Source organism: Myotis daubentonii, chromosome 2, assembly GCF_963259705.1.
Source record: "Myotis daubentonii chromosome 2, mMyoDau2.1, whole genome shotgun sequence".
Taxonomy (NCBI): domain Eukaryota; kingdom Metazoa; phylum Chordata; class Mammalia; order Chiroptera; family Vespertilionidae; genus Myotis; species Myotis daubentonii.
This window is the reverse complement of record NC_081841.1, coordinates 9,240,374-9,266,789: the sequence shown is the minus strand read 5'-3', so window position 1 is coordinate 9,266,789 and position 26,416 is coordinate 9,240,374. Positions and strand designations below refer to the sequence as shown.

The following is a 26,416-nucleotide window of genomic DNA, read 5'->3' as shown; positions in this document are numbered from 1 at the left end:
CACACAATGACTTTCTGATTCTTCTGCAATTCACTCTGCATGACTCCTCGTGCTCCCAATGGGGCGGCCCAGTGCTATCTCACCCACTTAGTCAACCTTCCTGACCTGGCAATGTGACTCAGTCCTGGCCGGCAGCACTCTCGGGTAGCTTGGCCTCTGTCAGCACCCATCCATTCTGATCCACAGTGCTCTTCTAAAATATCTCCTGCTTAAGCATTGTATCATTACGCATAGCCATAACATGTCTCTGCTTTCAAATTCCAGCTTCTTCAAAGGAAAATGCTGTTACCTTTAAGATCCTTTTGTTGTTGTTAAAGTCTGTTTTCCATGACTCAGAGTCCCCTCCCAGGGATTTGCTACTGCACTCCATCTAATTTATCACCTAATGAACTGTATGGCGTTGCCACACTGACCACATGACTCTCTGCAGCTGGGCTTTCAACTAGACCAAAATGGAAGGGCTCTACATATCACCCCTCCTGCACCTGACCTCCGGCTGCCGCTGATTCTATTAGCTTAATCTCACTCTGGCAGACTTTCCCCGTCTTGATTTTAACCTAGCCTCTAACTGTATTATATTTGTTTTAGGTTTACATTAAAACAGGACTTTGGTGAGCATGTGATGTCAAGACACCTTCGTTCTACCTGGAAGACAATGACGTTATGTGACACTGAGGAGGGTGTGTACTTCAAGACCAGCAGACAGAATGAGAGCTTGTTCCCTGTATGTGGCGCAGGTTGATACAGCAAGAGGGGTGTGTGGGTGTGTGGGGAACGGCGGGTACGGTGCTGAAAATCACCGCAGCAGAGAGAGGCTGGCTTGGGCTGAGTGCTGTGCCTCTGCGACTCATGTTGTTTGCCCCTACACACTTCTACCCTCCCTTCCCTCACCTCTGCCCCACTTCAGCTGAGAACCGCTGCTCTAGATTGCTCTCGTGTGAGGGCCTCCTAGGAGACAGAGTTCTTATGTGGCAACATGGCACCTTTGATTGAAAGTGAGTAACACAGATGTGAGTATAAAAATTTATAATTGTTACGATCAGCTTGTTATCTCTCACTTGTTCCTTCTTAGAGAAATCATCTTTAATGAATTATATCTCTCAAACACTGCTATTCCACATCTCCCCAATGTTGTTCATTTCCAAGCTCTTGGTGATGCTATATAAATGAACTGAATTGTATAAAGCTATCCTAGCATCCAGCTATCAGCAGCAAACCTTCTAACAGTGCATTAGTATCCAAATGAACTCACTGAATTGTTTTAAGATGAAAGGAAAGTGGAAGGGAAATACATGTTTCAATTTTAGAGTACCAATATGTTTAGATTTTAAAGGCAACTTCTACCGTATGTAGTAGCACAGTCCAATTACCACTATGATTCTACTACAGGGCCCAATTTGGGATTCAAGAGTCCTCTTTGGACAGATTCTACTTCCTCCCTTTCTCATTTCTTTCAGAGTAGTAAGAAAATGTCCCCACCTGCTAAGACCTCCAAATAGAAAAGCCCATTTAAGCACATGTTCAATGTGACTGACAGACTAAAAAAGGTGGCAGTGATGGGACAGTGCACTAACATGCCAGGGGCGGATATGTGGCAACGGGACAGGGGCACTTAATTTTGGAGGTAGTGCCATCATGTATGAACTTGACTGTGTGCACTGCTGAGGTAGCAGGGCTTAGATCACACGCTCACAAGTCTTGATTGTCCAAAAAAGCCTCTGTTCCCATCTCTAACGTGGAGCTGGAATGGTTAGTATAATTCAATTTTTTTTCACTGCAATCCACATCTGATTGATTGGCAGGTCACACTGGCACTCCTACCTGAGGTATTTTAGCGCTAATGATTGGTTCCTGTAAGACTATTCTATAACAGAACACAGGAAGAGCAGTTCAAAAAACACAGCTGTGGAAGGAAAACAATCATACAAAAAGCCCGCTAAGGGGCCCACCAGCCTTTTCTTTCCTTTGGATGCAAGCATGCTTTTCACAGGGTGACAATTAAGGAGCAGTTTGTTACCCACTTAAGTGAAGTAGGGTGAACCATGCCTTTTCTATTGGTCAAAAAAGGAAGGGGGGGGGTGCGGATGGACACATAATCTATGTGCTTACCCCATGGGTCTATGGGGGGATCACTTTATAAATTACAGGCACAATTGCTACATCAGTTCTCCAGAGAAGAAAGTGCATAAAAGACACAGAAAGGAAGAAAATGACTAGCAAGGATTTCAGCCTAGGAGCAGATCAGAGAAAAGAGATTTTAAAAACCTCCACAATTAATAGCCTAAATTACTATAACAGAACAAAAGCAGCAACTTACACTCTTTTCATTCATGTCATCTCTCAAGCTCAAAGCCTGTTCTAATTAGCTAAACCCTCCACTCTTTCTATTTCTAGCCTGCCCTCTGAGGAAACAAGAACTAACCATACCGCGGTAGATTTCCACAGATGGAAAATGCACGGAGAGAAGCAGAACAAACTCAAGGTAAAACGATAGGGCTTTCCTGTGTGTGTCTTTAAAACGCATCTTTTGCTCCCTCACATATGGAATAGGTAATATGAAGTTCTAAAAGCTAGAGTTATATTATACCTCACTCAACAGTTAGCTCATAAAGTATTCTTATTTTTCACTAGTGGATTGGGATATGATTTCAGCCTCAGTGACCAACTTTTTCCTCCAAGCAACTGCTTTAAGATAGGAAGTAAAAATGGTAATTACTACTAACTCTTTTCATCAACAAGAGGCCACGGGTCAAAAAAATATTTTGGTAAGGTCACTGGATTACTTCTGTTTAGCTTGATACGGTAATCCAGCAAGTAGATAAACAAAACTCAAGGGTATTTTCTCAACTATAGAAACATCATCTCTCTCTTAATGAAATCGCATACTGTGAACTAAGGAAATAAGAGAATTGTCAACAAATAATTTTGGTTGATTGACTTAATAAGGTGGAAGTAGGCCATACTTAAAAAATCCCCAAATATGGAACATATTAGAGAGGGGGGAAAAAACTTGACTTAAGAAATAATTCATAAGGAAAAGTGTGCTCTAATAGAATAGATTTCAAGAAAAAAACTTTAATAACATAAAGATGAGTTTCATGAGAATATGGACACTAATGTAAATGGGAGAATGTACATGCTAAGGTCGTATGTAAAATGTGTACATATAGAAAAGTGTCATTTGGGGTAAAACTAGAAAATATTTCCTTAATCCTTAAGTTTCGCTGTCAGCAAGGAAAGAACATACCTTTCCATACCTCTTGAAAATCATCTGAGGAAATATGTGAATTTTGATTAAATACTGAGAGGTAATGAAATATGGATTAGTTGGGTTTTGTGCTTGGTTATATAATAACATATGTAATCTAGAGTGAGTCACAATCTCTCTGAGAGACATATCTTTGAAGTGAGAAAGTTGGGCCCGAAACATGGGTAAGGTTCCTTGAAGCATTTCTCAAATTAAAGAATACTCTGAAGGTCTACTCTACACAGGACAGGTGTATATATTCACTTACAGTACCACGTAGGACCATTCCACCCTATCTCTACTTCCAGCTACACAGTCTCTACATGCATTCTGAAAGTGCACAAACATTTTTAGATTGCCAGAGAATCTTGGCAGATTGTGAAAATTAGTTCACTAAAAAGGCATTCTTAGTGATTTTGGGACGTAAGGGTGGAGACAGCATTTCCAGACAATTATAACCTAGGTCCAAGAAATAATTTCATGGTGACAAGTTTACCTTACAGAATTGTTTCTTAGTGATTTGGTGGTTAGACCAAGCTTGCGTTCAGAAAAAGGTCATTTGGGGACGTCCCTGTAAAGACTTCAAAACTCACAAACTCTGACTCTTTGTCAGATCACTTTGTTCATATTTTAAATAATATGCGACAAACCAATCAGAACGTTAGCTATAGCTAGACAGACTAAGTACTAGGTTACATGTTAACATGGCTGGTAGAATCAACAAATCATGTATGATAGTCCAATGTTTGTAAGAGAAATCTAGGTTGCTAATTCTGCCACTTGTTTCCCTCTAGATGGCCCTTAAAGAAAAGAGACCTACCAGTTGTAAACCTTTTAATATAGAAGGGCCTTAGGCGAGTGAATATCCATTTCCTCTCCTTCCCACCCCTCTTCACTGGCATCATTTCCTTCTTTTGCTTTCACATGCTAGTGCTCTCTCACAGTATGTAAAACAGGAAAAGACCAATTCAGAAAGCTCACTGCCATCTACATAAATCAAAGCTCTAATGATCTAAAGAGGGATGTGAAATGAGAAAAGCAGAAAAGGAAAAGAGCTGGTTGAAGGCTAAGCTGTCCTGTCATTTATGTATGCACATGATACGACAGTAATAAAAGACTTTAAACCTGCTGATCATCTCGCAAATATGTTCGTGATCCATAGACCATCTGTGGGAAGAGGGAAGGGAAAAGAATATGTCCAGTAGACTGACTCCAGCAATGATCAGGAACCCCAAGGCTTAGTTTGGCACCCAGGGGAAAGCGCAGTGGCAGAGAAGCATGCTTGCATTCTTAAATATATAAATATATATATCCACAAGGAAAAAGAAAACAAAAACTAAATAAATGATATTTTTTAAAAAAACCAAACCAACCAAACCAAAGAAACAGAAAAAAAAGGCTGGCTTGTCAGGGGGTGGGGTCGAGAAGGCCCCAGTGTGTGTACTTACATAGAGGTCAGCACCGTAAAATCCGTCCTGGTAAACCACACTGCAGAAAATCCACACAAAAACAAAAACAAAAAAACAAAAGAACAGAAACACATTCCGGTTATTGAGGACGGCAGCATGCACATGCGCTTTACATGGGCAGGTGATGTATGAATACACGACCTGGGCTCAGGCCAAGGCCAGTCAGCGAGGACACAAGAAAGTGCACGCACGTTACTCAGCTCCAGGACATGCGAGGAGGAAAGGAATGCAGGCTTGGAATGAACCACCTGGATGTCTGCTTATTTAAAGTAAGATGAAAACAAGAAAGAGTATTCCCAGGGGGCCTAATACAGCTATTGAAAATCTGCTGGATTGGAAATATCAACTTTTCATATCTGGAGTGTTTTCTGTTTTTAATAAGCTTGCCCTAGGAGAAAGTTTTCTTTAAAGAGTGTCAAAAGGTGTGTGTGTGTGTGTGTGTGTGTGTGTGTGTGTGTGTGTATAGGTGGATGGGTGGGGGTATGGGGGCTGGCATGAAGAGAGGGGTTTAACGTGAAAAAAATGAACCCAAAGAATTCCATTAAGGTGAGACCTAGGCTAAAGTATATTTCAAAATTATGCTTAGTATCTTGTTTTATTTTTGTAGTGATATATAAATTTTTTCTGATATCCATACATCACCTGCTTTTTACCCTGCACATTAGACATGCGATAAGATTTGGCTGATCACACAAGCATGCAAAGTATTATTATTCAGCATTTTAAGAACCAATGCAACACCTCAGAAAAACAAGTCAATCAATTCTGACCAAAGTAAACAGAGAAATGTAATTAAAAAAAAAAACCAAAACAAAAAAACACAACCAAAAATACCCACAATGCATTGCTTTCACAAGCAGAGATAATGAGCTAATAAAGGTTAAGGTGATTGGTCCAAGGTCCAAGAATTGAAAGGTGCAGTGGGGATCCCAGATAGTAACAATATAATCCAGAGTGGGAAGGAGTAACTAGAAGATTTTAAGGGTTCTTTTTTGACCATACGAATACTCATGGAATTCTGAAAAATACAATTGTTAACTGAAGTTCTGGGCATGACCTGTTTTATTTAAAAGAATAAAACTGAAAAGGTAGCTGGTTAGGAGTGGAAGGGTTTATTTTCCTGTTTAGAAAATTAATTTGTATCAAACAAACAATGTACATGGCTCTCTTCTTGTTTTAATCCTAAGCAACATTAAAATTAAAATACAGATTTCAAACCTTTTGAGGTATTTTGTGCATTTGTGCAAAACATTACTTTGGGACCAAGAGACATAGAATAGTGGTAGAGCTAAAAGAGAAGGCTTTCTTCTTCATATTTGTTAAATCAAGATTTGTCTATTTTAAATTAGATGTTTATTGTGTATTCAACTAAACAAATGGGAAAATTTCACTGCTACCTTCTCTGTTACAATAAACAAGTCAGCAAGTAAAATCATCACATCATATTTTTAACTTGAACATGAAATCACTTTCTCCTTATAGGTAGCAGGAAAGTTTCTGATTCTGCGTTCAGTAACATTTTGTTGTTTACAGGACAGCAGGGTGACATTCTGCAATGCCCCACATATGCTGTGCCTTTGTCTTACACAACAGGCAAGTTGAACTCATCTGTGATGTTCACTGAACTAAGTTTTATCCATTTTCAGAGTCTCCAATTGCAGCTAAAGAATGGTGTTAGAGAGCAATATGCCTCTCAACTGCACTTTTGTAAAACGGAGACTTGTTCATAATGAGAATACTAATAAAATGCAAAGCATAGATGCCAAGTGGTGATTAGTTAACCTTCAACTATTTCAGTACGGGGAGACAGGCAAAGATTGAAAAACAGCTCTTCTACAGAGAAGAGTGGTGGCATGAAAAACATGAATAAATTTTACACTAAGTTGTGTCACTTTCTAGGAATATTCAGTTAAATTCTAGGAGAATTCCAATAGTCCCTGTATCAAATGCTACAGGAGGCTAGAACACAATGATGAATGATGAAATTAGTTTACCAAGCTGAGAAGCAATTTTAGGCCATTCCCCATAAAATACTGGACTTATTCCTTGCCATCTTCCATGTAAATAGGTGGTTTAGTTAATAAAAAAGAAAACATGGGACATTAGTGTTCGATGTAATGCACAGAAATTGATGTGATTAGACATAAAGATAAAATATCTTTGATCAAATATATACCTGACACAACCTTGGTAGAGAATTGGTTCTCAAGTTTGGCCAATAGACTGAAATGACCTACATCGAATAGGAGTGAATTGAACCACTTTATAAAGTAACTCAGGAATATCACAAAATAAAGAAGTCCCATGTTTCTGTTGAGCAGTATCGCTTTGTGACCATGACGGTCAACTCTCTTGGACTGGAAGACACTTCATGAACAAATTTCCTAGTGTGTAGAGCTTCCAAAAGGTTTGTTTTTGTGTTTTAATTAAATATTTCTTGGTGAAACAATACTGCATCTTTATTTACTTCTTTTAAAAGAGATGTCAGAGGTTGAAGGTCAAAGGTCAAGTTGAGAGGTGGGGGGGAAAAGGGATAAAATTAAAAGTAATGGCAGAAGATGGAGATGATGGAATGCATGGGATTTAAACACCTACACACTGCAAACAAAAGTTTGTTTCTAAAGCAGTTCCCTTCTAGTGGCTTTGGAGCCTGCTCACTTCAACATGCATACTTCTCTTATCTAATAAACATGTTCTAACTTTGTGGAATGGAGGACCCTTAGAGGCATGTCCATTTGGTCTATGAATGAATGCTAAATTAGCACACCTGAAAGCCAATTTTGCCATAAGAAAAGGACCTACAAAGGAGGCTCTTTCCCTTAAATTTTAACTAAGTAGCAATGAATAGGGTCCTCTGCCACTATATTTATTCCTCCATGAGAATATGGAAAAAGCTATCACAGGCAGAGAAAAGGTGAAGAACACAAAGGTCACATCTCTGAGGAAGGAAAGTCCTCGATGCAACTACCCTATAAAAAGTCCACTATAAACATATACGTTAGACTCACATGAGAGCAACTGAAAACAAAACCTGCATCTTCACTCCTTCTCCCCATTCAAGAACAAAGGATTTATTTGTTGCTATGGAATCAGTCCACTGCATGAGACACCCTCCATACAAAAATCAAAGGGTGAAGGATGCTCAGCTACATTAGTTGTTTTACCATCATTCAGAAGCCAACTGTAGTTTAATTCTTCCTACTTCTCCCTTTCTCCCTTGATTCAATTGGACTTGGTTCATCTTTGAATTAACCTTTTAATCCGTTTCCTACAAAGAAAGCAAATCCATTGTGGGTAACTAGCTCTGCTGCTCACCACCCAGGCAGTGAAACCAAAAGGGAGGGCACATGTGACAGCCTCAGCCCCAGCCCAGGGTGGTGAAAGGGGGTGAACACAGCAGAGGCAGCTTGTACTACAATCTTGAACTCCTATTTTGGTTCTCTGCAGTAGTGTTAATCCATATTCGTGCGATGCTGAGTGAACTCCATGCCAACACATTGCTAGTAAACACAAGACGGTTCTGGCTACTGTCTTAAGCCACTACTTTGAGGGCTTAAGGTGGCCAAAATGAAGATTTACATAATGAATTGATATTTGTTATATTCTGATGATGGTATATTTTGGTTCTTGCCATCTAATTCGTTAATTTGTAAATAATCATAGAATCTCTACTATGTGGCACGGCAACATCCCGGAAGTTATAAGAGGACTATGGTATTTTCTTGTCCAACTGTTTATTCTGGAATCTAATACTTACCCTGGATAGGCGGGAATGGCTGTTGGAGGTACCGCTCGCACTGCACCATACACCGTCCGCCCCCTGCCCCTCAGATGGGCTCCTCTGAAAGCGGCCGCCGTGGTGGCTGCAGTTGGGTAAGGAAATCCAGGAACTAAAGGGAGACCCAAAATATGACAGAAATGTCAACTTGCATTCAACGGTAGGAGTACAAGCACACTTGCTTTGAATCAATTACAGGAAAGATTAAAAAGTATGCACCACATCTTTTCTGAAAAAGAAAAGGGAAAGAGACCCAGGATGCAAAAGCTCATGGTAGCACGCCTCTGTGATCATAAATCTTCAGTGAGCTTTCTTCGCTCCTTCCCAATGCTGGCGTCACCATGCAAGCTGGTGAGAAGCAGGTCAAGAAGCTCTAAGAGCTACCACCACAGTAAGAAAGGACACTTTCCATTTCCGTGGGCAGTTTAAATGGACTGATATAAACTCTTTAACTGGCCAATTATTAGTCTTGCTTCCAACATTATTACATGCATATCAAAATTACTCATCATGGGAATATTCTTTTGTGTTTTTACATGGTGCGAAACTCCAAGGCAAACAATAGTCTTCAGGTATTTCATCTCATTAGTCAACTGTATTCCTTTATCTAAAATATTTTAATCCAGAAATGGAAGGTGAGAGGGAAGCTACATCTCCCCTGCCGTCTTGTATCCTGTAGAGGCAGTCATTGTCTGAGGTCTGTTGTAAGTGTGCTCTCTCTGGAAGGCACGTAGACATTGATTTCATGTCTACTGAACAGTTAATTCTACCTCTTGCTGGAGCAAAATGACTCAAGTCAAAGTAACTTTGAGATATCAACAGTTGAGAATAATCAATAATCCTAGGGGTGCTTTTAAGTGATACTCTGCTAGAGGGCCCAAAGCTGACTTGTAGAGAATATGTATAATATATCCCACAAGTACTTATTTCTTTTGTTTTCTACATTATCAAGTACATACTAAAATGTTCTTTACACGCCCTCATCCCCTCTGTCTTTCCGACTACTTGTACTCTGTGGCAATCTTCATGATTTGGTCAAAAAGATTCTAGCACAGGCTAAGCAGGACAAGGCACCATGACAGTATTATCGCTCCTAAGAACGCCTCCTTTTCAGTTATGTATTACTAGAGGCCTGGTGCACAAAATTTGTGCACTCTGGGGGTGGTGGCGGGCCCTCAGCCTGCCCTCTTGCAATCTGGGAGCCCTTGGGGAAGGTCCGACTGCAGGCTTAGGCGGGGAGCAGGCCTAAGCCAGCAGTCAGACATCCTTAGCGCTGCCATGGAAGCAGGAAAGGCTCCCATCACCACTGCTGCACTAGCCAGCCGTGAACACGGCTTCTGGCTGAGCAGCGCTCTCTGTGGGCAGCTCTTGTGCTGAGCGTCTGCTCCCTGGTCATCAGTGCGCCATAGCAACCGGTCTTTCAGCTGTTCGGTCAATTTGCATATATTAGGATACTGGGGGGTGGTGGTGGTGGTGGTGGCGTGTGGAGCGGGGGAAACTTCTAGCTCATCATTGCTTACTCAACAATCAAAATCCATGCCAGGCCAACATAGGCTACTTACTGATTAAAGGAATGTAAGTGTTAATACCCCCTCTTCCTGATAGGGGCACTGCCGCTTCATTGCCCAGGGACACATCTGCTTGAAAGCTGGATGCTGATTGTATTAAAAAAAAATTAAAAAATGCAAAAAAAGATTACAAAGGAATAGTGAATTGCAAAACAACAGACATTGTTAGTTAAATAGCACATGCAGAAAAATCAATGTAAATACTACCTGCATATAACTCGGGGCCATATACAGCTCCAACTACTGGGCTTAATTTCCAACCTGAAATGGAAGAGAGGACGGTGAGCATTTAAGATGGCGTGAGGATATAGGGAAACGGAGTGATGTGCAAGTTGGCTCAGACATCTCTGGGTTTCTTTTTATCCATTCTCAACTTTTCTTTCGAATGCCAACTGGGGTTTATATGAAAGAGTGATGACATTTCTACACCTGATTATCTTCAAGGACTGTGATGGGATAATGAGCAGTGTGTGTGTGTGTGTGGGGGGGGGGGTGAGAGGGAGAGGGAAGGGATAAAAGGAAGGAGAGAAAAAAATTGGGAGGGAGGTAGGAAAATGGAAAGGGAATGAGAGAAGGAAAAAGAAAATTAAACAAATCTTGTCATTTGGTACAGTGTCTCTTACAGAATTGCCTAACAACCTATTCTTTGTTTAAGAAAAGGAAAAAGGCAGAATACAGTACGTGTCATTCTATATCACACTTTTTTATGTATCCTCTTAACACTATTTATTACTCTAGTTGTTATGTAAAGGTGCCTTTTGACTGAATTCAAATTTGACCTGGATCTTTGCATTCCATGTTCGATTATACCATGCTGATAGGATTTTGGGTAAACTGAAATCTCCTTTCACTGGGATTTACCATTGGGATTTCATTGGAGTTAACCAAGTCAACAAGGAGAAACACTCAATAATAAAATTGAAGCTACATTCCCAACTTCAATGCATGTCCTGAGATTTTAATTTGTAATAAATACATTTAAGTTCATCAGAATTTTAAAAGTTAATAGACTGGAAAAACCAAGATGGCGGCATAGGTAAACACTGGAGATTGCTGCCTCGCACAACCACTTCAAGAATACAACTAAAAGATGGAACGGACATCATCCAGAACCACAGGAAGGCTGGCTGAGTGGAAATTCTACAACTAGAAGGAAAGAGAAAAGCATACCGAGACTCAGAGGAGGTGTGGTGCGGAAGTAAAGTACAGAAGTACCGAGGTGCACGTGGAAAGGGCTGGCGGCTGAGGACACGGTTGTTTTTTTCAATCAGTAGGGAGTCTCAAGCTCTGAGCTCCAGTTCCGGGTGAGTCTCTGGGGATCCAGACTCATACGGGAGAAACTGGACTGTCTGGCATGGGTCGGAACTCGAGGGCAGCTTTCTCTCAGAGGTGCTTGCAGCGATTGCCGGGACACTGAGAAGCGGGGCCTCTGAGGGCAGTCATAGCTGCTTGCTCCGCCCTGATGATCCCCTGGGACCCCCGCCCGCCCAAGCTGTGCGCTGGCTTTTGCATATGAAAGGCCTGGCCCTTTGCAATCTGAAAATTACCTAACAAACTTGCAGCTGGCCCAAGGCCCCACGACAACTTGCATTGCTTCACAGCTGAGCTCCTGCTGGGTAGCCTCAGGCAGAGGCTAGATTAGCACCTCCTTAGAGATCCAGGAGCCAGTGTGCCTGGTGTTCAGGGTGGGACCATCCAGATTGCAGCTCCTCGGATCCATAAAGGACACTCTCAGGGGGCAGACTCAGTGAGCACCAAAGCCCCATTGAAGCAAGTCTTGCCCCGGAGGGGTGTTTCCAGCACAGAAGTTCTCCCACTGCAGACACAGCTGATTCTCACAGCCAGTTGGCCTGGAGGTCAATTCCTCCCAGTGATACCTACAACAATCAAAGCTTAACACAACAAGACTGTGCACAAAACCCACAAGGGGGTGCACCAAGAGTGTCCACCTCAGATAATTGGGGAGGCTGAGCCACTGGGCCCTATAGGACACGTAGCACAGAAAGCCACTCTATCAACACAGAGAAGCAGCCAAAATGCGGAAACAAAGAAACAGGACACAAATGACAGAAATGGAGGAAAGCAAACTACTGGATATAGAGTTCAAAACCACACTTTTAAGGTTTTTCAAGAACTTTCTAGAAACCGCCGATAAATTTAGTAAGACCCTCAAAAAGTCTGGTGAGACCGCTGATAAATGTAGTGAGACCCTCAAGAAATCTAGTGAGACCCTCGAGGTTATGAAAAAGGACCAACTAGAAATTAAGCATACACTGACTGAAATAAAGGATATTATGCAGAGTTCCAACAGCAGACTAGAGAATCGCAAGAATCAAGTCAAAGATTTGAAATACGAAGAAGCAAAAAACACCCAACTGGAAAAGCAAAATGAAAAAAGAATCCAAAAATACGAAGATAGTGTAAGGAGCCTCTGGGACAGCTTCAAGCATACCAACATCCGAATTATAGGGGTGCCAGAAGAAGAGAGAGCGCAAGATATTGAAAAACTATTTGAAGAAATAATGACAGAAAACTTTCCCCTACCTGGTGAAACCAATAGACTTACAAGTCCAGGAAGCGCAGATAACCCCAAACAAAAGGAATCCAAAGAGGACCAAACCAAAACACATCATAATTAAAATGCCAAGAGCAAAAGACAAAGAATCTTAAAAGCAGCGAGAGAAAGACAGTTACTTACAAGGGAGTACCCATACGACTGTCAGCTGATTTCTCAACAGAAATTTTGCAGGCCAGAAGGGAGTGGCAAGAAATATTCAAAGTGATGAATGCCAAGAACCTACAACCAAGATTACTTTATCCAGCAAAGCTATCATACAGAATTGAAGGTCAGATAAAGAGCTTCACAGATAAGGAAAACCTAAAGGAGTTCATCACCACCAAACCAGTATTATATGAAATGCTGAAAGGTATCCTTCAAGAAGAGGAAGAAGAAGAAAAAGGTAAAGATACAAATTATGAACAACAAATACACATCTATCAACAAGTGAATCTAAAAATCAAGTGAATAAATAATATGATGAACAGAATAAACTGGTGACTATAATAGAATCATGGGCATAGAAAGGGAGTGGACTGACCAGAAGATACTGTTACTCTAGCAGTTAGGTTCAGACTTTCACAAAGCACTTACAAGGGAGAAATCGCCCCTTTTATAATCTAGATAAATCTTGCAGAACTCTAAAATAGAAAAGAGAATGAGTTGCTCAGACTAAAGTAGAGCTGGAGGCCTTAGGACCCAATCCATACAGTTTCCTTTCCCCCTCAAGGTGGTCCTATAGAGCGCAATTTGTAAACCACTGCTGCAGAGCAGATTAAAATGATATCTCATCTCGCTTAGAGAACATGAGTCTAGATTAAATTTGACAACTGATGTAAAAGTTTCTTCTGTTAGACAAAGTAGTCACAGAAAATTTTCTTCTCAATAAAAAAGATTTGTAACACTCACTATATGTCATGCAGTCATGGAATAGAAAATAGAAGATACACACACACATACACCAAGGCTATTACTTCTAGAAAAAAGGAGAGCTAAGTGTCAAGAATTACTCTATTCATGCTCAAATAAATAGGAATCAGCAGTAAAAGTGAGAATTGGTGGGCACCCAGGGGTATTATGGACAAGCCTAATAATGTATTACAGAGAACTACAACAGCCAAAAAAGAGGGTGCTGTAATGGGACCTAACCTGAGTTAAGAGGTAACCTTAAATGACTCGTTCACACTGTATATCAGATGAACTTTACTGAGACCAAAACAACTTAACAACTAAAAAATTAGCTTAATTCTAAGAAAAAAGTTAAATTCTAAAAAAACAAAATATCCTCCTAGGTAAATGAAATAAACTGTCTTAAGACTGAAATCAAGAGAGATTCTTTGATGTTTATAAAAAGCCCATTATTTTCACAAGAATAAATGGCATTATTCTGATGATGATTAGTAATCTCTTACCATTTGCATATGGTGTGACCATCTTCTTATTGGTCATTACACGTGCTGTAGCATTATTCACCTAAAAATAGAAGGGGCAAGGGGGAAGTAGACCACATTAAGAAACATGATATTGTTTGTCCAATAACATAGTACTCAATTAAAAAAGTAAATTTCAGAGAACATTGATTTAAATAATATAGCAATATAAAATATTAATGTATAATATTTTAATTAAAGTGTTTATTAAATGAGGCTAACAAGAGTAAAATGCAGTTTCTTAGTCTCCAAATGGAAAACGAGGGCCCAGTACTCCAAAGAAAAAATCCATTTATAAGTACCTTGGAGATCTCTTAAACAGAGAAGTCTCCGTATTAAGAAAAATATGGGGAAAATAGTAAATTAGAAACAACTGTTTTCACATGAACTCTGAAGTAGTTCCTTAATTAAAAGGAGGACATAGGTTTACAGGAAGATAAGAAAATAAGTCTGTAAATTTCATCATTCTACTGTTCAGCATTTTTGGTATGTTTGTATAAGATTTTACTGTTTGAAGTTAGTCAACAAATATAGAAACTTAGATTTCCATGTTGACAGTCTTCAGAACCATCGTGAATTTTCTAGACCATGTGGTCTATCCATTTATGAATCAAGTTTTCAGAAGGCCTTTAGATTAGGCACTTAAAAGAACTGAAAGTAATAAGCGTATGTCTCTGGTTGTAGGGTACGCTCCACCCTCATTACAGAATGGCATAATTCAAAGCGTTGTTGGTGCGAGGGCAAGACGGTGTTACAGAGATGGTGCTGGTGAAGAAAGATGAGCAGCCCCGTGGCAGAACCAGCCTCAAAGCTCCGATCAGGAGGTGAAGCCTCACCACACAACTTGATCAAATACTGTGCTGCCAGGTCATAAAACAGGCCAGTTTTGAAAAAAAGAAAAAAGAAAAAAAGATCAAACATATAAAATATAAATGTCTTATTTTGCCTCTGGGGACTTACATAATCCTAAACTTGTACAGTGATAAATTTATGTTACAAAAATACCAATTTTAGGTAGAACAGGAACTTAAAAAATGCTTTAATATGTCTTTTAGGATTTGTATAGTGGTAATATTCCTATGTGAGGAAAAGAGCTTGAAACTCCATTTACTCTGGTTTGACCCACCAAATAATACAAACATTTCACATTTAAAAAGAAAGAATGGGATACAACAATGATGAGACTGGGAGCATGCTGTTAAAAACACACACGCACACAAATAAAAGGGAAAAACAATCACTTTTGGGGAGAAGGGAGAAAGTGAAGAGCAAGGCTCTCACAGACAGGAATGAGAATGAGGCAAGAGCTTACACTAGCTGCTGGAGCAGAATGCACCCAAGCACTTAAAAAAAAAAGGCCAGAACCAATCAGAGACCACCAGTCAGCAAAAGAGACCAATAGCTGCATGTAACAGAGAGAAAGGGTGGGAAAGGAAACGGGAAAGGACAGGAACAGACTTGGGTAAAGAGAATATAAAGGCAGGGAAAAGAGAAAGTCAGGGCAGGAAGGAGAGCCATCAAAGGCAAAGGAAGAACAGTCAGCTCTGAACGGAGGTTTGGGAAAGAGGACAAGTAGGAAAGGAAGTAGGGGCAGGAAGTGCATTAATAAAACCAGCCAAACTGGAGTTGAGTAACTCTGAGTAAGATGTGCAAGGGGGACAGTCACCATGACGTCAGTATCAAACAGCTCAGATGCTACAAACAATGTACATCCAAAGTCCAGGCGGCATTACCCACAGCATTGAAAACAAAAGGGGGAGGGGAGGGAGAGGAGCAACAAGTCAAATCACATTTTGTCGTGTTAATGTGAGATGGCAGATGGACTTTTTCTTTCTTGCTGAATTGTTTTGTAATTACATTTTATAAAGCTTCTTCTCTAGTGCTTTGGTTTCACTTACCGCCAACGGGCACCATCGCCAGCATTGTGTATAGTTACCATGGAAAGAGTGAGTCAAGTGAAGGGCCCTTAATGCTAAACCATTGGAAAGGGAGGGGGAAAAAAAGCAAAATATGCAGACATCTTACTCAAAATGGTGGCTTTTATATTTCATACTTCTCAAAATTGGGAAAGGGGAAAGGAGCCAGTTAACCTTCATTGCCTTATTAAATAAGAAGGGCTGGTGAACACAGGTGGCTGACTCAACCACAATGATAGTCCATTCACTGGGCAACCGCCAAACCCTCTGTTTGAGGACTTTATCCATTAACTGTTGAAATTCTTGACATTAAATATATTTGATGAGTTGTGGATTCTTTCCTCCCTCCCAACAACCTCTAGGATCTTCTATTCCTTGCTTATCACACACATGGAGGCGAACTGGCCTCCTGAGAGAGAGGGCATTGGCTGGCCCCTTGATTTATTACAGGACACAATGTTATCAACTGGATAGAGATAGACATTTTTAAAGTTAGTTTTATATTGGCCTGATCAAAGGAATTTGGAGTCTGGCAAACTGAAGCAAAGGAAAAAAATCAAGAGAGCAAAGGATGAACACCTTGGAGGAAAAAAGTAAATGAAAAATACCCAGACACACACACACACAAGTAACACAAAATTAAAATCCCACCCCCCCCCCCAAAAAGGCGGGGAGGATAGAAGTGTTGCTTTTATACATTTTAGTGCAAGAAGGTGAAGGACAGAGACACAAACACACATACATGTGTGCACACACACAAACAAGACAGGGCTCCAAATGTGAAATAAGTGAGGCAATACACAAAAAGAGAAACAAAAATATAAACCAGAAATTGAATTATTGAAGACATGCACCTCGATTTTACGGCCCTCTACCACGGTGCCGTGTAATTTCTCCCTGGCCCTGTCTGCATCAGCACTATTCTCGAAAGTTACGAACCCGAATCCCTGCATGCAGCGGGAGAAGGGGGGAAAACATGCACATCGTTATATTGAAATACTGATCTCGTGGTCAATAGAGAACAAAATATCACAGTATGAAACTGACATCAGCAACAACTCAGCAATATGCTCCCGAAGTCACATTTTTGGACCATGCATATTTTGTAAAGGGAAATTAAGTCCAGTAAGAGAATAAAGAACTGTTGTGGTAGTAGTAATAATAATATAATTATCAATAATAACAATAAAATAAAACATAAAGCATGTGAGGCCAGACCAAAATTAAGGTATACAGTTACTCGGGTCAAATTATTCAACCAAGAATCTGAGTATTTTTTTAAAATATCCTACTTTTCTCTCTCATTTCATGCTGTTAATATACATGTTTCTTTATGTAATACTAAGAAAATACTTCATTAAATCAATTATTCCCTAGTAACTTCTACATGAAAACTGATATTTAAGTATCATCATTATATAATGAGATTTTTAAGATGTCTAATCATTTGAGCCCCCACTCTGCCTCCTGCTTGTACCACCTTGGAAACAGGATAATTTAAGACATAATCTTGATGTATAATTCTTTAAGTATTGGGTATGGTAAAAAAAAAAGCACTCATGTTTGTCTAAGCAAAGAAACTATCACTAAGCAGTGGTCAGTTAATGATGACATTTCTTCAGTGACAATTTTAAAAGACCATACTGGCACTAGAGTGGCACTAGAAGGGTGGACAAAAGTAGGTTTACAGTTATAAGTACATGAAAGTGTATTATTTAACTAGAGGCCCAATGCATGAAATTTGTACAAGAGTAGGCCTTCCTTCCCCCGGCTGCCAGCACTGGCTTCCCTCACAGCCCTGGCTTCGTCTGGAAGGTCGTCCGGTCTAATTAGCATATTATGCTTTTATTATTATAGATTACTAAGAGGCCTGATGCACCAACTTGTGCACGGTGGGGTCTGGCCAGCCTGCCCTGATCAGGGCTGATCAGGCCGGCAGACCAGGGGAAGGGGCCACGAGCGGTTGGCTGGCCGGCCCCGCCCCCTGGAAGAACTCCTGGTAGAAGGGACAATTTGCATATTAGCCTTTTATTATATAGGATTGCATTATTTTCCATACGAACAACTATAAGACTACTTCTGCCCACCTTTGTATGTTCAGCTTAATTTCAAAAAATTGCTTATCCAAATTTGCCTAAGTTGTACATTTGTTGATGCCTGCATCTGCTACTAAATATATTAGCAATTTTCCATATATGAAGAAAAAAGGAATAGTCAAAAAAGCAATGGAAATGAGATCTATGTTAGTGACATCAGTTGCATACTATTCAACAGGAAAATACAGTTGCTACCTTGAATTAGGATTAATTTATTTGTGCATTGTAGATACTGAACAAAAACCCACGAAGCTTTACTTCACTATGTGGACAAAGCAGGAGACCAGGGAGTTAACCCACTTTACTGTTCGCAGTGTATTTGAAAAGACTGCATGGGTTATAATCATACTGTTAATTTCAACATCAGCAGGATTTACTATATTTTTATACAACTCTTTCATAAAGCATCATATCAGTTTCATTTTAGGTACAACTATAAAATTTTCTCAAGTTATTTACATCCATAGAGTGGTAAATTCTTAGAAATTTCTGGGAAAGGCCTCATTTCTCAATAGCTCCAGTGTTCCTCTAGCATTCTTTAAACATACCATTGTAGGGTAACCTGGAACCCTTTGTTACTCAAGTTCTGTTTTACAGTTTATTACCATGAGTTCTCCTGTATACACAAAACATGTTCTTAACTGAGATGGTAAATAGTGCAAATTGTTCAATAAAATTTTATAAAAGCAACTCCATCATCGTGAAGGATCGGATCACTCGGCATTCTAAAGGATTATATGGCTGGACAGCGAACCATGGAGGATTCCAATGGATCATCTCTACCTTCAATTTGGATATCACCATAAATACCCTAAGGTGCAATACTAAGCTGATAGGAAATTTTCAATGTATGTTGGCTTGGGATGGAATATTACAGGTAAATTACTTAACACTTCCCTTAAAAAGAAATAAATGTGTTGAAAATATCAATGGGAACACATTTTGAAAATCAAATTTTGATGTTAATATGTATAGGTATACAAGAGCATGTTACTAATTAATTCCACCATTTGTTGTTTATACTAGATCCGCTGGAGACGAAACCAGGTCTCCAATCTGGAGAATCCTCCAGAAAGTTAAACCTTTTAAGAGAGGTCAGAGATAGCGATGAGTTTTATATCACATTTTAGAAGTATTATTAGCTGTAAAGCTGTAATCCAACTGTTTGCTACAGACTCATACATTTTATGCCTTGGATAAAATTAATAAATTAATACTTATATAGTGAATTATGTGCAGACTAAAGCTAGGTTTTTAATTTGAGCATTAAGACTATATCTATATACATATATACATACATAGATGTTTGCCTTTTAAGCAAAACCACGGGACAGAAAGGCTAAACCTGCTGGTTTCATTTAGAAGGTAAAGAAACGAAGTCAAACTGAGGTTAAGTACTCAATAAGCAACAAGGCTCAAAGCATCAATAAGGCTTCTTTCTTCCATGTAGCTTCTTCCTACGCTAATGGTGAGGAAATTAAAATTCAGCTTTGAACTCCAAGTTCAGTATTCTCTTTACTAAACTACATTAGTCCCCAAATCCTTTAATTTTCTTCCTCAAGTCCAATTGCTAAGTGTGCTCTCTGACTCTCCTTTCTGGATGTGCAGGTAGGACACCTGGGACATGACAACTGCATCTCCAACAGAACACAGGGAGGTGTCACCAGCACTGACACTGTGCGGTCAGCAAAGACCAAGGGGAACGCCCTGTGTAAGATTTCTGTCAATAATGACTTTAATATTCTGGAACAAAATTTCACTTTCAAATGCTTTAAAATTGGTTTTAAAAGAAAGGTGCTTATCTGTCAAAGGAAATGCTGATCAAGATACCAAAGACATGACAATAAAGCCATCTTTACAGACATCTTCACCTAGGGCAAGAGGAGGAAGGCCTTGGCGATACTGGTCTGAAACAGAAATAAGAGGATTTCTTTCTTTCCTTTGAAGATAAGTAGACCTTGTGGCAGACAGAATAGTGCCCCTAACCCCCTTGTCCTAATCCCTGGAACCTGTGAATGTTACCTTACATGGCAAAAGGGATTTTGCAGGTGTGGTTAATGATCTGGAGATAGGGAGACTATCCTGGATTATCCAGGTGAGCCCAGGGTAATCACAAGGGTGCCTATATGTGAAAGAGGGAAACAGGAGAGTCAGAATCAGGGTGCAGCAGCCTGAGAAAGGCTGGATACATTTGGAAAGGGGCTGCAGGCCAAGGAATGTGGGCCGCCTCCAGAAGCTGCAAAAGGAATGGAAGTTGATTATCCCTAAAAATTACTGAAGGAATGCAGTCCTCCAACACTTTGATTTTAGCCTGGAAAGATCCATTTTGCACTTCTGTCCTCCAGAACTGTAAGATAATAAATGTGTGTGGTATTAAGCCACCACATTTATGGCAAGTTGTGCAGAAGCAATAGGAAATTAATACACCTCACAGAATTAAAGTCTGATTGGGAAGGTGAGACGCATGACAGCATTTTAAATGTATCGGCCTTAAAAAGCTTTTCTCTTATGTTGAAACGTCAAATGTAATTTTCCATCAACTCAATGTTTGTTTATCTATCACATTTACAATTTTGTTTCAAAAATATTAATTCAAATAAAGGCTAAAATGTTGTTTTAATATACTATGTTCTTCAATAAAATTTAACAGTTTTGAAAATGTGCAAGGAATTGAGCTAACGATATTCACAGATTATCTGGGCTTAAAAAGTTACTAATAGGAAAGTATGCTTATATAAAATTATGTTTTCATGTGCCTTCATTCTTAGAAATCTAATTCACATTAAGTTAGGCTATTCAGATCTTTTGCTTTGAAAAAAATTAGTAAAATTATGTCCAATCCTAACATTTTCCTTAGAAGAGCTTCAAAATGAGCAATATATCAAACAGGGAAACGTTAACCACTCTGATTAGTTTCAAAGTCAAACTAAGGTTTAATGTCAAACTCTTAACGAGAAAATATAACAGGGATGTAAGAAAATAAAAAACAGATAAAATGTAAACCTTTATTTTAATTTAAAAAATCATGTTGATATGTTTGTCAACACCAGCACTATCAGACAGAAATGTAACACAATTCACATATAATTTAAAACGATGACTAGCCACATTAAAAAGTACAACTAGGTAAAATTAATTTTAATAATGTATTTTATTTAACCGAATATATACAACATATGAGTGAGATGTCTGACATTCTTCGTGTGTGTTAAGTCTTTGAAATCGGTGTGTATTTTACACTTAAAGCACATCTCAATGTACACTCGCCACATTTCAAGGGCTCAACAAGGCCACTATACTGGACAATGCAGGTCTGTATGCTTTATACTTTTACCTAAGGTTCTCAGTTCCCAAAGTCCTACTATGTGAACAAATTAAACACCCATGTTACATTAGTGATTACCAGCTCTCTTTTGGAAATCGAGGAATAATGTGGTTATGGGTTGTGGTTAAAGCTTCTTCGAGTGTGACAAAATGTTATCACCTGCCTTGACATCATCAAGGGCAAAGAAGCCGAATAACTGTCACCTTTTTAGTCTGGCCTCAGACTGCAATAAATAACAAGCAATAGGATGAGCACCGTGAACGTATTTTTTAATTTGTATAATCTTTGAATTTTTCCATCTCAGAAGAATGAGAAAGAAAATTTACCATGTAACTTTTTAAGGAGAAATCAAAAGCAGACGGTTCTCCTGGGTATGGCCAGAACACAGAAATTAAAAAATAAATAAAAGAAAAAGAAAACTAAAACCCATAAAATGGTAACAAAAGAAAATAAACTAAGCCCTTTGGAAATACATGCACTCTTAATTCAGTTTTAAGTACTATGAAAACCATTTCATCTCAGCATTACCTGTCAATTTTACTGAAAATTACAAATGCTGACTTAGTGCAATTTCAGACAGTCTTTTGACCATACTTATAAATAAATAAATAAATAAATAATCAATCCCCTTTTCCATGAAACCGAAAGCCAGGGAAATACGGGAGAAGTTAGAGCATACTGCGTGTGTCCGAGGAATGGAAATAGAGAGGTTTTATCTTCCCTAACTCCAGCTTAAACTTTAGCCTAACCCAAACCAGACAGATCTCCATCATTCCAGAAATCCACCTGTGAAGTAATAACACATCAACTTAAAAATTTCCTAGCAATCTCAACAGCTGTTGCTGTGCTCTATTTTGTAGTCCTGTCACCGGCGTAATAACTGGCACTGTCTGAAGAAGCAAGGCGCCTCCATGCATTCAGTTATAACACATACATGTCCTTTCAAGCGGCAACTCAACCGAAAGAATGCTGAAAAAACTTCATGAAAAATATAAATGTGAGAATATGCGTGCTTCTTTATTTAATAAATCTGATAATTACCGCAAATTATTATAGGGCTGGATGATAATGAACAGGATGTTGGGAAATCTGAATTTCAACAATGGAATAAACTTTGAAAAGCAACAAGTCTGCAGGCTCTAAAAATGTCTAGCAGAGAATGCAAGGTCAAGAGTACTGGGGATTGAACTAGGTGACCCTTATTTAGAGTTCTGTTTAAGATTCTATGTGAGAAAAAAAGACTGGAAGGAAATATATGAGAATATTAGTGAATATTCTCTTTAGTGAGATATGTATGCTTTTTTTTCTTTCTATTTCTCATTAACATCATGTTTTCCCTTTATAATCATTTTTAAAAGAGTGCTTTTTAAAAGTTGTCACTCAAAGGACAATATAATTTACTGTTCAAACTGTCACTTTAAGGGGAAAAAGGGACATTATTAATAATTATGTTCAAACAGGTATAAAAACTGGGATTGTCCTAGATAAACCAGGACCTATGGCCACTTACCTATATCTTCTTGTTTATATTAATACTTGGTTATATCTGGTGAAATTTGGAGGATCAATAAAGCTACACAAGCCTTTTCTAGATTCTGTTTGAGTACCTTAGTTAATACTTTGGCAGAGGTCCCATTTTTCATCATATATCCTAATTGAACACTTTCAAAAGGATAGTCTATCTTTGTTTCAGTTAATCACAAAAAAATTAAATACAGCTGACTTTATATTTATACAAAAGAATAAGGAGTAAAAAAGATTTTTTTTAAATGGCATGAAATAATTTAAATGTGCAGTGTGCATGTGTAAACATGTAAATAATATATATTTGCTCCATAATCTAGGTAAACCAAATGCACCATATGAAGGTCAAAGAAGAAAAAAAAAAGTTAGCAACAAACAGACAATTACTTCCTGGAGCACAGAAATTCTGCCCTGCAGGCAAGCTGTAAGGCGGAGTACTGGCAGGCAGGAGGGCACGGGCATGGCAGCGTAATAGTGCCCACTTGTGACTTTAAGTGGGGATATTCCAAAGCCCTGGGCTGAAAGCCTCATTACAAAAAATAAAAGATGGCAAAGAGTTGCTTTTTGTTTTGGAGCCATTTGGTTAAATACTGCTTTACAAGTAAGTATTACTTATCTCAGAATTAATTTGTGACTAGTTATTCCATTACTGCTTAAAAATTTTTTTCAATAAGGCTGATTTCTGTACAGAAAGCACTCTTAAAAGACTGAACGACTCTTAACTGAACAACAGGACCACATAAGTTTCCTTTTCTCAGGTTCCTTTCAAGACATGTAATTTATAGTCAACTCCAAACATATTAGAAATGAGAAACTAAACTTAATTTTAAAAAAAGAAAAGTATTGTTTAATTTATCTTTGCTGGATTCCAGAAGAGGTATCTAGGTTTGACTCCAACATAAATCTCTATTAATGAGCCTAAAACAGTTCCAGAGGAACCCATTTCAGCAAAGAACGTTAGGTGACAACAGAAGGGCAAGGATGAAAACGGGTTTTGCACCAGTCCTTGTAGACAGATTCAAGACAACCCCAAATTCTGTGCTTTGTTTTAAAACATTTACCAATTAGTAATAGTCTGTCTTCCCTTCAGCAGCCCAAAGGAAAGGGGCAGTGAGGACACAGCATGGAGCTGAGAGAGGCAGCATATGCTTTTAGATTTCCCAAAGAGAAGAGGAAGACTTATGTCCTTTAAAAATGAAAATTATAGGGGAGAAGCAATTGAATCAGGTAAATTTAAAAATCCTTGAAGTCAATGAAAGAAGCCTTAAGAAAGATCAATTTCCTTTGCTTCAAAGAATTCAATTCAATTATTTTCTTGGTAAGGAGCCTGATGAAATTATATTGGGCTTTCGGTTAAGAGTCTTGTTAAGGATATTTTAAGTGCATACACTTAAAAGCCAAAAACATTTAAACTGCTACTTTAGATAAACAGTGTAGTCAATAATCTTCACATTTATTTTACATTCATGTGCTTCTCATCTCTAAACCATTGTCATTGTTTCACCTTGTATCTAAAAAGGTCACAAAAAATAAAAGCAAACTATATGACAAAGAAATAGAAATCCATTGTGAGGAAATTACAAGCATAGTTTTACTGGTTACAGTTTGAATTGGTTTCACTTTAAAAATACTTACCAAGGAAGTGCTGGAGAAAATTCTGTTTAGGCATAGTAATCTTTTTTGTTTTAACAGAAAACTGGAAGCTTAGTATATAATTACCTTGTTAATACTAAAAAATAATTATTATGGTAAAAATTAAACACTTTTAGTGTTGATGCATTCTATAATGGAAGGGAATAATGATCAGGAGCATTAGAACAGTACATACATTTGTATTGGTACAGATGGGGGCAGCAGTTACATAACTCTGTAGAGAGGTGGTATTAATTTGGAATAAGAAATTAGAGAGATAAATACTAAGTTAAATAGAGCAAATAAATGAGTTTTCTCAAATTACATTCTTAGAGATTTAATCATAGCCAAGGGCTATTTTCAAAGTTCAGTAGAGCTGACCCAATGAAAATTAATTAAAAAACTGGTCTTACCTAAAAATGCCAGTAGAACTGAACATAGCAAGGTAAATATTTGTAAGCTTGGCCACAGCTGATTGTGTCTGTGGGTGTATTTAATTTGTTAAGGAGGAAGAAAACTTTCAAGTAAAACTTTCCGAAATCCAGTTAATCAGATCTTTTCTCATAATGCCATTGTAAGACTTTACCATTCACTCATTACTAAAAACACCGTTGCTCATTTTAGTGTATAAAAATTCTAAATCATACACATTGGAAATTTAATAGTAAATTATTAAGGGAAAATGTTTTAATTAAAAATATTTCAGTTCTTATATAGAACACATTTAGAAGAGAATACACATATCAATTTGCACACTGTTACTTCTTTAATTCTTATGCAAAAAAAAAAAAAAATCACTCACTGTATTCTGCAGCTGGCCTGTAAGGCTTTAACTTAAAGGAGGAAATCAGTTCATAGTAAAGTCCTGAGTCACTATACTCCCTGTAGTTAAGTCTTGTCAAAATTCATTCGAAAGAGAGAGCAAGTTAGCCGAATAACTGAAATATTAAATTTTTTCTAAATATGTCATTTCAAAGTTCTATTTTTAAAAGCTGATTTGTTTTGATACTTCAGAATAGAATTTTCATAGAATTTCACTTTTCTTTTAATATAAGAAGCGTAGGGCAAACTGAAGTCTGATGAAGGACTGGTGTGTCCTACATCCTATTATCCTGACTGCCACACTCTCTCCTCCAACTCCTCTTGCTTCTATCTCATCACTCTCCTGATTTAGGTATCAAGATAAAGTTTGGCCATGTGGCAGCTTATTTTTAGAGATAATCTAACCCAAGCTAGACAGGAGCATTTTTGCAGGCTTGAAAAACAGCTTAAGTTTTCTGACTACTGACTGTTTAAAATAAAAACTAAAATAACAAAAACAAGCTGACTTAATGCTGAAATGGAGCTTACCTTGGAGCCACGTTCATTAAAAATTATTTCTACATCTAGGATTTTGCCAAATTGCTGCAGAGACAAAAATAAAAACATTTGTTTATGGTCAGCTTTTTATCCACATACTTTACTTTCGTCTGAAAAAGAAACAGGCCTCCCCATCCTCCATCCCAAATACTATTTAACATCCATGTTTCTATTTGTTGGTAGGCCCAATACCAGTTTCTGAGTTTTCCTCACCGAGCTGAGCATTTCTCCTTTTCCACTCGGTTTTCAATTCACTCATTCATGCATTACGCATTCTGTATGGTGGAAGCTGTCTTCAGAATATATTCAGAGAGTTTTCCTATTACATGCCTCTTCACACGGGCAAGAACTAGGGATTTTCCCCACTATATCTCTAATTTTTAAATGTCTCAGTTTTAAGAAGTAAATCCTACGTAGAAAGATTTGAAGGCTGTTTTGCTTCCCCTTATTTTTCTTTAACTTATGAAAGTAAATCATGTTCATTATCACCTTCAGTCCCACCACCTTAGTTCTGG

At 38.4% G+C, this 26,416-nt stretch overlaps 1 protein-coding gene and 1 long non-coding RNA gene across 33 annotated transcripts in view; one reads left to right on the top strand and one right to left on the bottom strand.

Moving 5' to 3' along the window:
* The window catches only part of RBFOX2 (RNA binding fox-1 homolog 2), a 267,496-nt gene that overhangs the window by 12,168 nt on the left and 228,912 nt on the right, over positions 1 to 26,416 (bottom strand). For 12 of the 30 annotated variants that reach the window (XM_059681692.1, XM_059681687.1, XM_059681688.1 and 9 more), the window contains 7 exons: positions 25,893 to 25,946; positions 16,820 to 16,912; positions 14,032 to 14,092; positions 10,270 to 10,323; positions 10,057 to 10,149; positions 8,474 to 8,618; positions 4,696 to 4,735 (listed from right to left, as the gene is read on the bottom strand). In XM_059681692.1, coding sequence (XP_059537675.1) covers positions 4,696 to 4,735; positions 8,474 to 8,618; positions 10,057 to 10,149; positions 10,270 to 10,323; positions 14,032 to 14,092; positions 16,820 to 16,912; positions 25,893 to 25,946 — 540 coding nt within the window. Of the gene's footprint in view, positions 1 to 1,821; positions 1,865 to 4,351; positions 4,415 to 4,695; positions 4,736 to 7,880; positions 7,985 to 8,473; positions 8,619 to 10,056; positions 10,150 to 10,269; positions 10,324 to 14,031; positions 14,093 to 16,819; positions 16,913 to 25,892; positions 25,947 to 26,416 lie in introns of those variants that run through there. The other 18 variants (XM_059681689.1, XM_059681690.1, XM_059681701.1 and 15 more) reach the window with 10 other exon arrangements.
* LOC132227048 (uncharacterized) lies at positions 478 to 3,500 on the top strand. Of its 3 annotated transcripts, XR_009451112.1 has the most exons (3): positions 478 to 1,010; positions 2,395 to 2,482; positions 2,632 to 3,500. It is a non-coding gene; the product is annotated as an uncharacterized LOC132227048 (long non-coding RNA). The 3 variants fall into 3 exon arrangements; XR_009451111.1 differs by having other exon boundaries at positions 478 to 995; positions 2,395 to 3,500; XR_009451110.1 differs by having other exon boundaries at positions 2,395 to 3,500.